The sequence below is a fragment of the Branchiostoma floridae genome, chromosome 4 (genome assembly GCF_000003815.2).
Source record: "Branchiostoma floridae strain S238N-H82 chromosome 4, Bfl_VNyyK, whole genome shotgun sequence".
NCBI lineage: Eukaryota > Metazoa > Chordata > Leptocardii > Amphioxiformes > Branchiostomatidae > Branchiostoma > Branchiostoma floridae.
This window is the reverse complement of record NC_049982.1, coordinates 268,471-280,475: the sequence shown is the minus strand read 5'-3', so window position 1 is coordinate 280,475 and position 12,005 is coordinate 268,471. Positions and strand designations below refer to the sequence as shown.

The 12,005-nt window shown below is 44.6% G+C and overlaps 2 protein-coding genes across 2 annotated transcripts; one reads left to right on the top strand and one right to left on the bottom strand.

Annotated features, from left to right (window-relative positions):
- Positions 1-876: 876 nt before the first annotated feature.
- On the bottom strand, positions 877-1,905 carry LOC118412884 (solute carrier family 35 member G2-like). The gene has a single exon (XM_035815938.1). The coding sequence runs from the start codon at positions 1,903-1,905 to the stop codon at positions 877-879; it is 1,029 nt and encodes a 342-aa protein (XP_035671831.1).
- Positions 1,906-6,324: 4,419 nt separating this feature from the next.
- LOC118414645 lies at positions 6,325-8,478 on the top strand. Its single transcript, XM_035818833.1, has one exon. It carries the CDS (start codon positions 7,106-7,108, stop codon positions 8,132-8,134), a length of 1,029 nt encoding a protein of 342 aa, XP_035674726.1. The 5' UTR covers positions 6,325-7,105; the 3' UTR covers positions 8,135-8,478.
- Positions 8,479-12,005: the final 3,527 nt, after the last annotated feature.

Below are 12,005 nucleotides of genomic sequence, written 5' to 3'. Positions count from 1 at the left end.
GTTGTAAGTCGGAGCCGCCTCACACGTTGCATACAGTTGCCCCTGTGAAACTTAGTGCTCCAGTAGACGAGAGGGTGGAGAAGGAATTGCACACCCCTCCTTCACCATAAAAAGTCATGTGCAGGTCAGGCAAACAGGCAAATAGCCTGTATGCCCCCTCATCTGTCCAATCGACAGGAGAAACCAAAAAAAAAAAAAAAAACCTTGTAAGACAAAGTTCGACACTAATATGGTGTTAAGGAGTTTTATTTGGTTCAAGTTGCATATGATACCTGACAAACTACGTAATGAATTCGAAGGAAGCTCTGGTTGTTCTTATGTTGCGAGATGATATGTTTCCGCTAGAAAACGCTTTTGAGACGGTGCTCTCAAACGCTCTCGGAACAGAAGGTTGTTACTGATTTATTTGTTTGTTTGTTTGTTTATTTTTATTTATCCAGGGGTACATGTCGCCTGACCGGCGTTTTTCAAAGATCGCTGGGGGGAAACCTCGTACATACATAACAATAAATGATAACAGTATAAAATCAAGTACAAGGTGACTCAGCAAGAATCGGCAAATGATAACGCAATTTAACTAAGACAAAATAAGGCAAGTCAATTGTATAACATTAATCCTAATACAACTCGAAATCATAAGTGAAATCAAATAAGTAATGGGAATTTGCCTACCAATGTGAACAGAAAAAAAAGACATGACAGATTACATATCATATCATGTGGTATTCTGTTGTGTAGATGGTTTTGAAAGTAGAGATGGATGATGCTGTTCTTAAGTGTGCAGGTAGCGAGTTCCACAAAGCTGCACCGGAAAACGAGAGAGACTTCTTCTTGTATTGTAACCGTGTTATGATGCTGTTTGAAAGTATAACACTGCTACGTCGACTTGTCAAAGTTCATCGTCTCTAACAGATCATTACGGCGCATCTCCTGACGATGCCCCCACCACGAGTGCCCTCCCACTACAGCGGTACCCAGCACAACAAGTGTGATGCCGCCGAGTTCCATGGGGCCGTGCACATGCGACTGGAAAAGGTAGTCCAGCAGTATGGTAAAGGGTATAACGAGTGTCATAAAGACCGCTGCAACGCCAGCTTTTTCCAGCTTAAGCACAAGTTTTAAAGACAATACGGAGAAAAAGTCACATAGACATAGTCCGATGACGTATGCTATCGTTGGTGCTGACATTGTCCACCGAGGTGTCTCAAATATGAACGTCCCTGGTAGCAGCAAGGCTGTGCCCAGCAGCTGAGTGTAGAACGTGTCGGTTAGTATAGACACTCCCTGAACATCTATAAGAAACCGTGTGATAACGTTATTCGGTCCCTCGAAGAAAGCCGCTGCAAAAGGCAGAAGAATGGCGACAGTGAGCCACTGTACATGTGTCGATGAAGCGGCACTCATGACCATCCCCACCACGACCAGGACTACTCCAGCTACGCTGCAAAGGATGCAACAGGAGTCGATAACACCTACATGTTCTTTCAGGAAAATGTACCCAACACACGTAGTGGAGAATGGAATGAGTCCTTGGATGACGCCTACGGCGAGTCCAGGCACGACGTAGATGTAGGACATGAATGTCAAGATGGTTCCCAAGTTGTCAATCACAGCTGACAGGAACAGGATCATCCCTTGCAGTGTGTCTTCAGCTGTCAGTCTCGGTCGGAAGCATGGCAGGACCACGAGAACGCAGAGGAGCTCTGCAAGTTGCATGACGAATAAAAGCTGCAGCCCGGGCACGCCTGCCTGACTACTCAAGGCCATGAAATGTGCTGCGAGGGCGGCCAGCAACGCATAGGACACAGACAACACCAGGCTGGCTACAGATCTTAGATGAACTTCTGTCTTTAAAAAGCTGAAGGTTTCCGTCGTTTCCTGGTCATCAGTTGTTGTTGTCGCCATGTCGTTGTTCTGTGGTCCCGGAGTCTCGCATTCGCTGACTGGGGTGGCCTCATGCTGTATCAACGACTATTCACAAAGTCAGTTTTCACTGGCAGGTCACGACAAAATGGTTGGAACCCGGATGGGGGTCGTATGTAGTCTCCACCAGGCCTTCCTATGGGGTGCGGGAATCGTAGAATTCAGAACAAAGAATCGGGAAATTTTCCAGGGGAGTCTGTCAACACTATTAGGTTTATGTTACCCCTCCACGTCTGGCTGCCCGGCCGACCAAGTCCTCTGGAGGCAAAAGTACCCTGGCAAGCTGTTCTCTCTACAATGGCCCAGCGTAGTCAGTCTGGTGGAGACTAAGTCGTATGCTTGATCGTCCTTCTCTGACACTTAAGGTAAAACAAGGTAATTAAGGGGGATTTTGGACTTCAGGACGACGTCTCCTCCCGGTTAAGCTCGACAGAGTCTTCGATAGAAAATGGTGTCACCTCTGAACTGGACCAACCTGTTTGCAAAGCTATGTGACATATTACTGACCCTAACGCGAAGAAATAGAATCAGTCACGCGAAAAGTGCTGGGAATATATCTAGTTCATCTCGGAGGATCTCGGAGTTGTGAAGTTTTCCAACCATTGCTTCTTAGCAGCGATTTCTTGGACGCTCATTGGATGTTTGTATGATAAAAATTACGTTCCATGTAACATTATGAAGTCGAACAGATGAACATACTAAAGTTTTCATCAAATCATCGGAAGGCGTCAAAAAATCTTTTGCTCGGCCCCCCTGGAGGCAGGGTCTATATTTTCAATAGTCTTGCCCTACATTTTGCCTGGGCAGAAAACTGATACGGCTCCATGTTACGCAAATGCGCCACACGTCAGTGTGACCGCAAGGGAACATTTAAACAAAATTGCAACGTCGTGGCGTTGTTTGTCGCAACACGTGTTTACTATACCTTTGGCGTGTCGATCGGTAATTCATCTAATTGTGCTTTCACCACCTTTTATAGCGAGCACCATTAGTACTGCTCATAGACAAGAAGTATGGCAAGATAATCAAAGATGAAAGAAAGTGTCGCGGGGGCCATATATCATAGACAGCTTTGTATGATATGATGAAAGCTTCAGTATGTTAATCTCTTTCTACAGTTATGGTACAGTCAAACTTGTCCGAGCAACCACCTGGCACAGGCAACCACCTGCCATCAGAGGACACATTGAAACAGTCCCGTCCATGTTTACATAGTTAAGACCCTTTCCCAAGCTGCAAGCAACCAACTGTCTTCCCCAACCAGCAACCACATTTATGCAGTCCCAATGGGTCTTTCTCACACCTCTCAACAACCAAAATTGATAGATATTCAGCCCAGCATTTACCAGTAACAATCTCTTAATGACAAGTACATTTTTTGTAACAAGCGCTCAAGAAGTCACTGTTAAGGAGCAAGTGGTTGAAAAAGTTTACTCCGTGGAGATGCGTTTCCGGCGCTTTTCGGGAGCTGAATATCGATTTATGTGTTAGGGTCATTAAATATAGGCCAAGACTTCTTAAATATAGGCCACGACCTCTTGCAAAACAGGTTGATTCAGTCCAGTTCATTCTAAGTGAGAGTATGACGTGGCAAAGACCCTGTCGAGTATGAGGTGGCAAAGTTCATCATCCTCAAATACATTCTGAAGTGTCAGAGAAGGACGACCAAGCCTGCGACTCTCATACTGGTTGATGCGACGACGTCATAAACAACCTCAATCAGGAAATACCTGACTCTGTGTCCTCAAAAAAAGAGAAAAATGGCGACAACAACTGATCACCGAGAAATGACGGAAGGCTCCAGCTTTTCAAAGACAGGAGTTAATCTGAAATCTGCTGCCAGTCTGGTGTTGTCTTCTGCGTTCCTGAGCGCCCTCGCAGCACATTTCATGGCCTTGAGTAGTCAGGCAGGCGTGCCCAGGCTGCAGCTGATATTCCTTGCGAAATTTGCACAGCTCCTCTGCGTTCTCCTGGTCCTGCCGTACTTCAGACCGAAGCTGACAGCTAAGGACACACCACAAGGTACCTGTTCCTGTCAGCTGTCATTAGCAACTTGGGAACCATCTTGACATTCATGTCCTTCATCTTCTTCGCGCCTGGCCTCGCCGTAGGCGTCATCCAAGGACTGATTCCGCTCTCCACCTGCTGTGTTGGATACATTTTCCTGAAAGAACGTGTAGGTGTCATAGAAACAGGTGGCATCCTTTGCAGTGCAATTGGAGTTGTCCTCGTCGCGGTGGGAATGGCCATGGAAGCCACTACATCGACACATGTAAAGCAGCTTTCATTCGTCATTCTTCTGCCGCTTGCTGCAGCTCTCTCCAAGGGCCCCAAAAGCGTTATTGCCCGGCTGCTTATCGGTGTCCATGGAGTGTCTGTACTGACCGTCGCGTTGTACGCAAGGGTTTTAGGAACAGTCTTGCTGCTACCAGGGACGAACATATTTGAGACACCGCGGTGGACAATGTCGGTACAAACGATAGGCCATGTTATCGGACTATGTATATGAGACACTTTCTCATCATTGTCCATAAAATTTATACTTAAGCTGGAAAAAGCTGGCGTAATGGCGGTCTTAATGACACTCGTTATATCTTTTGCCGTGCTGCTGGACTACCTTTTAGAGTCGCGTGTCCACAACCCCATAGAACTCGGCGGTATCGCACTTGTAATGACTGGTACTGCTGTGGTGGGAGGACACTCGTGGTGGGGGCACCGTCAGGAGATGTGCCGTAATAATCTTATAGAGAAGTTGCACTTCGATGTCAAATGAACACAGCATGCATACATGTAGCAGGGTAATAAAACATCAATTAAGCCAAGAAAAAATGTCGTTTTTCCTGTTTCAGATCAGACGTCAAAGTTGCGTGCTCCGATTGAAACCTGTCTTAAGAGACAGTGGAACAAGTCCTTGTAAAAGTACTTACCTTTATTTTGATCTTAAGCATTCTTCCCAACAACTTGGATCTGTCCCTACGCCATCAAAACTGGTGAACTGAAGAAATTTTGACCAAAGTAGAAAAGATCAGACCTTACCTGTCACATCTAACAAAAAAAACTCAAGGTTAGGCAAAAATTTCCAAGGAAAAGAAGGATTTTCAAAGTTTTAAGTAGGAACTATAATTGCCCGTACTGCGCAGAGCAACTTTGACGTCAGCCCTTCTGAAAAAAAAATGGTCGGTAGGTAGCCATGAACTTTTTCTTATTTTTTATTTGAGACTTAGACCAAAGCTCCAATGATACAGTACAAAACTGAATTGAGGACACTCATATTTTCAATGTCAAAAAAACTTTGAATTTTTGCATAATGGTTGCAAATCTGTGGACGCTTTTATCCTACATTAGATAGGACACGTATATTCCTTTACTTGAAAAGGAATCAAGTTGAATGAAAATTCTAACTGCTCCTATGTTACTCTGCTGCTCATCCGAAACAAAGGCTTAGGTCGGCAGGTTTTTTTCTAGGCCTTAGGCCATGTTGATTTGATAATATGGCTGATATCCTCTATCTGGTAACCCCAAAACTAATGCAAGCTTGCAGGTAAAATAAAAAAAATAATGTAGTTGAATTTATCGATCGAACGGAAAGTAGCAAATTCTTTACAGTACGCGGGGAAAAATGTGAACAGCGTTGTGCGTTTAGCATCATATTGTGAACATTGCATAACAAAGTGACGTTCATCTTCGATCTCATTTCGGCAGAATGGATGAAATCTTTGGTTACGGTCACTCTTATCTTTGTGATTGCTCTACGAAGGTCAAAACTGTGTACATTTTGAAATATACTTTTCTTGTCCGTATCTTTCCTTTAGCGTAGAATATTTAGAAAGTTTTGAGTTATTTTGATAAGTGAGGGGAATGACTCAGGGCGATGCTTTACGTCTGACGTCACGAATTTTCCAACCGAACTGGCCCAAACAAAAACATTACCAACACGTTGTCTGTTTGCCTTTAGGTGTAACAAGCCACTGATTATGGGTTCTTCACCATCTTCATAAAGAAAGTTATGTTTTCATTTCGTTTGTGTGTGGCTATTCCGTCTACCAGCACACACTCGTGCGAAGTACAGGACTGTACGATCCGAGTTTGACACTGCAAAATATGCCTTTTACGCCAGAACATTTCCCAAGTGGAACAGCCTTTCCGCCTACATTGTCGACAGTCCCTTAGGCTTAGGCTTAGGTCACATTTCAACAAAGGGGCCCGCGCCCGGCCGGGCAGCTTTCTGGAACGAAAAGAATGACATAAAAGACATTAAAATACACAAAATGTCAAAATAAGATTCAAGGGCATAATTTGTATATTTTTATAGATATACAATTTGATTTTTCCTTTATTGAAACATCCCGGTTGGGCCCCGGTTTGGAAATGTGTCTTAAGCCTTACTGGGCACATTCAAGAGCAGGTTGCTGTCATCGCTCACGTAGTCCAGACGCTGCGCTTCCTCCATCTGCGTGATATTCCTAAGGAAATCTGCAAACTATGGACTAGAACTAGCTAGAGCTGGCGAATATGAGATAAAACGGAATATCAAGAGAAAGCAGAATAATGTAGGAAATTAGATATGGCTCAATTTGCAAATTACTTAGTTTACATAAATGGGAACGTTACATGCTTCCTTCGGGATCACTACTAGTCCCCAATGGAAAAATACAACCTACGTTGTCTTCATTTCCGCGGGGACTACATGGCGAAAATAATTAAAGATGGAGAAACTGCCTCGGGGGCCAAAGATTTTTAACGCTTCATTATTATGTTCATCTGTTTTACCTTCTATAGTTATTATGACATGTACTTTAACCAACGGGCGTTCAAGAAATCGCTGTTAAGGAGCAAGTGGTTGAAAAAGTTAACTCCGTGGAGATGTATGTCCGGCGCTTTTCGCGTGCTGGGTATCGATTAATGTGTTAGGGTCACTTAAGACTTAGATATGGGTCAGGACCTCTTGTAAACAGGTTGGTTCAGTCCAGATTATTGTAGGAGGACACCATTTTCTACAGGAGTGACTGTGGAGTGCAGCGTGGAAGATTCCATCATCCTGAAGTCCCATATCATCTTCAAATACCATCTGAAGTGTCAGTGAGAGAAGGACAACCAAGCCTGCGACTCTCATACTGGTTGGTGACGTCCTAAACAATCTCAATAAGGAAATATCAGACTCCAGGTTCCACAAAGAAACGAAATGGCGACAACAACAACAACTGATAACCGAGAAATGACGGAAGGCTCCAGCTTTTCAAAGACAGCAGTTAATCTGAAATCTGCTGCCAGTCTGGTGTTGGCTGTATCTTCTGCGTTCCTGAGCGCCCTCGCAGCACATTTCATGGCCTTGGGTAGTCAGGCAGGCGTGCCCGGGCTGCAGCTGATATTCCTCGCCAAACTTGCTCAGCTCCTCTGCGTTCTCGTGGTCCTGCCGTACTTCAGACCGAAGCTGACAGCTGAAGACACACTGCAATGGATGATCTTGTTCCTGTCAGCTGTCATTAGCAACTTGGGAACCATCTTGGCATTCATGTCCTTCGTGTACGTCGCGCCTGGACTCGCTGTCGGCGTCATCCAAGGACTGATTCCACTCTCCACCTGCTGTGTTGGATACATTTTCCTGAAAGAACGTGTGGGTGTCATAGAAACAGGTGGCATCCTTTGCAGTGCAATTGGAGTTGTCCTCGTCGCGGTGGGAATGGCCATGGAAGCCACTACATCGACACATGTAAAGCAGCTTTCATTCGCCATTCTTCTGCCACTTGCTGCAGCTCTCTCCAAGGGCCCAAAAAGCGTTATTGCCCGGCTGCTTATCGGTGTCCAGGGAGTGTCTGTACTGACCGTCGCGTTGTATGCAAGGGTTTTAGGAACAGTCTTGCTGCTACCAGGGACGTACATATTTGAGACACCTCGGTGGACAATGTCGCCACGAACGATAGGCCATGTTATCGGACTATGTCTATGCGACACGTTCTCATCATTGTCCATAAAATTTATACTTAAGCTGGAAAAAGCTGGCGTAACGGCGGTTCTAATGACACTCGTTATACCCTTTGCCGTGCTGCTGGACTACCTTTTCCAGTCGCATGTGCACGGATACATGGAACTCGGCGGTATCACACTTGTAATGACTGGCACCGCTGTGGTGGGAGGGCACTCGTGGTGGGGGCACCGTCAGGAGATTTGCCGTAATAATCTCTTAAAGAAGTTGAACTTCGATGTCAAATGAACGCAACTTTTGATACATGTCGCAAGGTGATAAAACATCAATTAAGCAAAACAAAACAAGTGTCGGTAGGAAGGCATTACTCGTTTTTTCTCATTTTTTGTTTTATTTTCAGACGTATGCCAAACTCCAGTGATACAGTACAAAACTGAATTGAGGACACTTACATTTTCAATGTCAAACTTCATATTTTTGCATAATGTTTACAAATCTTTGGACGTATTTATCCTTCATTATACGTACCAGATTCCTTTACTTGAAAAGGAATCAAGCTGAATAAAAACTCTAACTGGAAATTATGTGACTCCGCTGCCCACCCGAAACAAAGGCTTAGGTCGGCAGGTGTTTTTCTAGGCCATGTTGATTAGATTATACTATTTATAGGATGATGTCCTCTGGGGACCTCAAAAGTGATGCAATCGTACGGGGAAAAACTTGCAAAACATGTGTTCATTCCTTCTAGTTGCAAGAGATTTCCAGTGCAGAGTCGAGAATTCATTATTACCAATGTGACACGCATATGGCGGAACAAGTATAATTCTAGCGTCCGGTTACGTAGATCTTGTAGCTTATCTGAAAGGTATTTTCTACAGTTACCCGACGCTACATTGTAGTAGTCCAATTTGGACAGGACCATGATTATACAATCAAATAACACCTCAATGGCACGTTTTAGCAATAGGACCTCTCTGCTGTTGACTTGAATGCAAGAATACAGCATGTCTCGTATCGTTTGTGATGAGCTATTCCAGTTTTTGTCTTGTATCTTTTAATTAGAATATGTGAGGAGGATGACTCAGGATGACGCTTTATGCCTGAAGTCACGAATTTGCATCCGGAACGGGTCAAAACAGAACCATTACCAACACGTTGTTGTCTGTTCTGCATAACTGGTTGATTGCCTTCAGGCCTAGGCGTGTCAAGCCAATGTTTATGGGTTCTTCACCATCTTCGTCAAGATGTTTATGTTTTCGCTTGTGTGTGTGTGTGTGTTTCCTTGTTTGCTTGTTTGTTTGTCTGTTATACATATAACCATAGCAGTAAAGATCTATTCTGTGGTCCGCATTCAATTAGCGGGAGGTAAATATGAGAAAACGCCCCACCTCCACCACCCTTTGCTTGGAGAAAAGAGTCTAATCTCCAAGCAGAGCCTACGGTAGTATCAAAAGATGCTAGAGGAGTGAAGCCGGCCTATAGGAGTGTGTTTGGCTAGCCAATGACTGATGACTCCCTTCGACCAGCTGTACTCCTTACGATAGCCAACTTTGATACTATCTTATGTCACTGGTAAATCTGCCTGGAGATTAAGAAGGTAACTTGTATATGATAGACTAACCGACAATGTTTCTCAAAATAGACCAGTCACACAAGGTAGCAGAACACAGTTTTCGGCCTATACGGATTTCTATAGTTAAGGACCACACGGTGACTGACATTGACCTTGATAAAATCATAGTAGAGTGCAAATTTCAAACACTAATATGTCGACATCGAGGGTACAACCGACCAAAGTAACTAAGAGCCCCAAAACAGTTAAGGTTCTGAAATTTTCTAAAGCCCTCTTTGAAATGGGGTCATGCGGGACCATGCGGAACTGCAGCCGACTCATCTAGTAGCCGTAGTCATCTGTAAAGGTCACGCGCATTGATACACAGAATGGGCAAACATCATGATCTGATACATACGATCTGAAAGCCGACTCATCACACTACACATACCATATAGCAAGGTGCTCTCCAAGCAGAGGTTGAGTCGCGTAGATATAGTAGTAGTCGGAAAAATTACACCGGCGCTCCTCTTAAGAGAAGCGCCGGTGTAATTTTCCCGACTACTACTCGTAAACTGTAAATGCATTTGATTTTGCGGTGGTTTTAATTTCGCCTGAGCACCATGCACTGTAGTCTCGTACTGCCATGGAAAATATTCGCGGTGGTTTTAGGTTCACGGTGAAGCGGCCACCGCGAAAACCGCGAACATCAAACCACCGCGAAAGTTTCTGCATTTGCAGTATCTACTCGACTCAACCTCTGCTTGGAGAGAGTAATAGCAAGGCTCATGTCCCGCCGTCTTTCACGTTACACTTACAGTGTTTATTATTACAGACGCCCCCCCCCCTCCCCAACGCCATCCCCCGGTATAATGAGTAACACATTATTTGCGCCTAATTGCCGGTATCCTCACAATATTATCAGAACAATCAATCGACTCGCCATAAATCATTCCAAAGTAAATACTTAATTAAGGCCATTCCGATCCGGGCAGGTTTACTGTGGCTGTAAAAAGATCAGGCGATACCACAAAGGCGCAGTATATTATAGGGTAAGGACGGGTAGTTTAGAACTGCAGCCGATGCCACAAACGCACACTATTTGAGGTGCACAATGATTGGCCCGAAAAGTATGACGTCACTCCCCCTATAAATAAGAGATGCGCGCATGAATATATCATTCTTCTGTGTGCTGGCCCTCCGGCAAAGTCTGAAGCCAGCAGCGTGCGTCCTTCCTCGCCCCAGCGCAGAAAACTTGCCGGGAAAAGGCCACGAGAATGCCGGCGGGAGACTCGCTACTACACGATGCGGTGCCGCAGCTCAAGCTCGTGACGGCAGCTCGTACTCTCCCGGGGATTGTATCAGAGATACACGGTATCTCGCAAGGTTTGGTCGAACACGGTAAAGTTTTATCTGAGGCCGGTCTGGACATTTACTTGTTCGTTTTGTGGTATGGTGTTGTACATGTGTTGAGACATGTTTGATATTTGTAGTCTAGGCCTGTTGCAGTGCTAGCAGAGCCATGTTTTTTGACGTACGGGAGGACTTGCGGATTTTTCCGGTTGACTGTCACATTGTTTCATTTTCGTGTTTTCTGTTTGTTGCCTGTTTGCTGGTTGTTTCGTGAACGTTTTGTACACGTTGCGTGCAGGTCCGAGGAGAGCCATCTTTAATATGTAGAATGTTTCTTTTCAGGTGTTAGTATATACGCTCGCATCCTCTGTTGAATTTTGCTGTGGCCACCTTTCGCCGACGCTGATTAGTGGCGCTGTTTAGGACTTTTGCTATTTGTGTGTTTTTCTTGTTTTCTGAAAGTGTTACCAGGATGCTAGAGCTGTCCCTGTCGAGGAGATGCAACATGGCTACCCTCTGAGTGTCACTGTGGTAGGATAATAGAATCCGTTGCCATCCTCCACCTTGAAGGCGAGGGAGTCTTTTGTCTAGTATTGAGGAGCGTTGCAGACCGAGATCTTCACCATTTCCTTGTCATTTTCTGATTTTTGTACGTTTTAGCAGTTTGCACCGACACGTGGTTTGAGAGCCTGGACAAAGAAGCAAAATGGATTCCCTCTCAGTTTACCTGGACTGAATGAAGATTATAATCCGGAATTTTACGAACGCCTTCATACAGTGTGGAGGACTAGTACAGACCGAGAGATTCGTTATTTTCTTGTCATTTTCTAATTTTTGTATGTTTTAGTGATACGCAGACACGTGGTTTGAGAACCCGGACAAAGAAGCAAGATGGATACTCTCACAGTATCGCCTTGACTGAAATCACAATCTGCATCCATCCTCTACCAGAGAATTCTACGAACGCCTCCATACAGTTCGGAGGTCCTTTACAGACCTAGAGCTTCGCCATTTTCTTGTCATTTTCTTTAAATATTTATATTTTTTTCGTGTGTATGGTTTTATGCAGGATTTTAGGATAACACCATCATGGCATCGGGACTCACTATGGCTACCATTTTTTGGAGTTCTTTTCAGGAATTGAAACCCACCACCATCCTCCTCGTGGGCGATGTAGTAATGCAGACTGCCAGCGTTTCTAGAGCGTGGCTTTTGTTACATTCCTGTTATTGGCCGTTCGTTTTCGTTTGTCAA

Coding starts and splice junctions, on each gene's coding strand:
- LOC118412884 (XM_035815938.1), bottom strand. CDS start 1,905: ATGGCGACAACAACAACTGATGACCAGGAAACGACGGAAACCTTCAGC.
- LOC118414645 (XM_035818833.1), top strand. CDS start 7,106: ATGGCGACAACAACAACAACTGATAACCGAGAAATGACGGAAGGCTCC.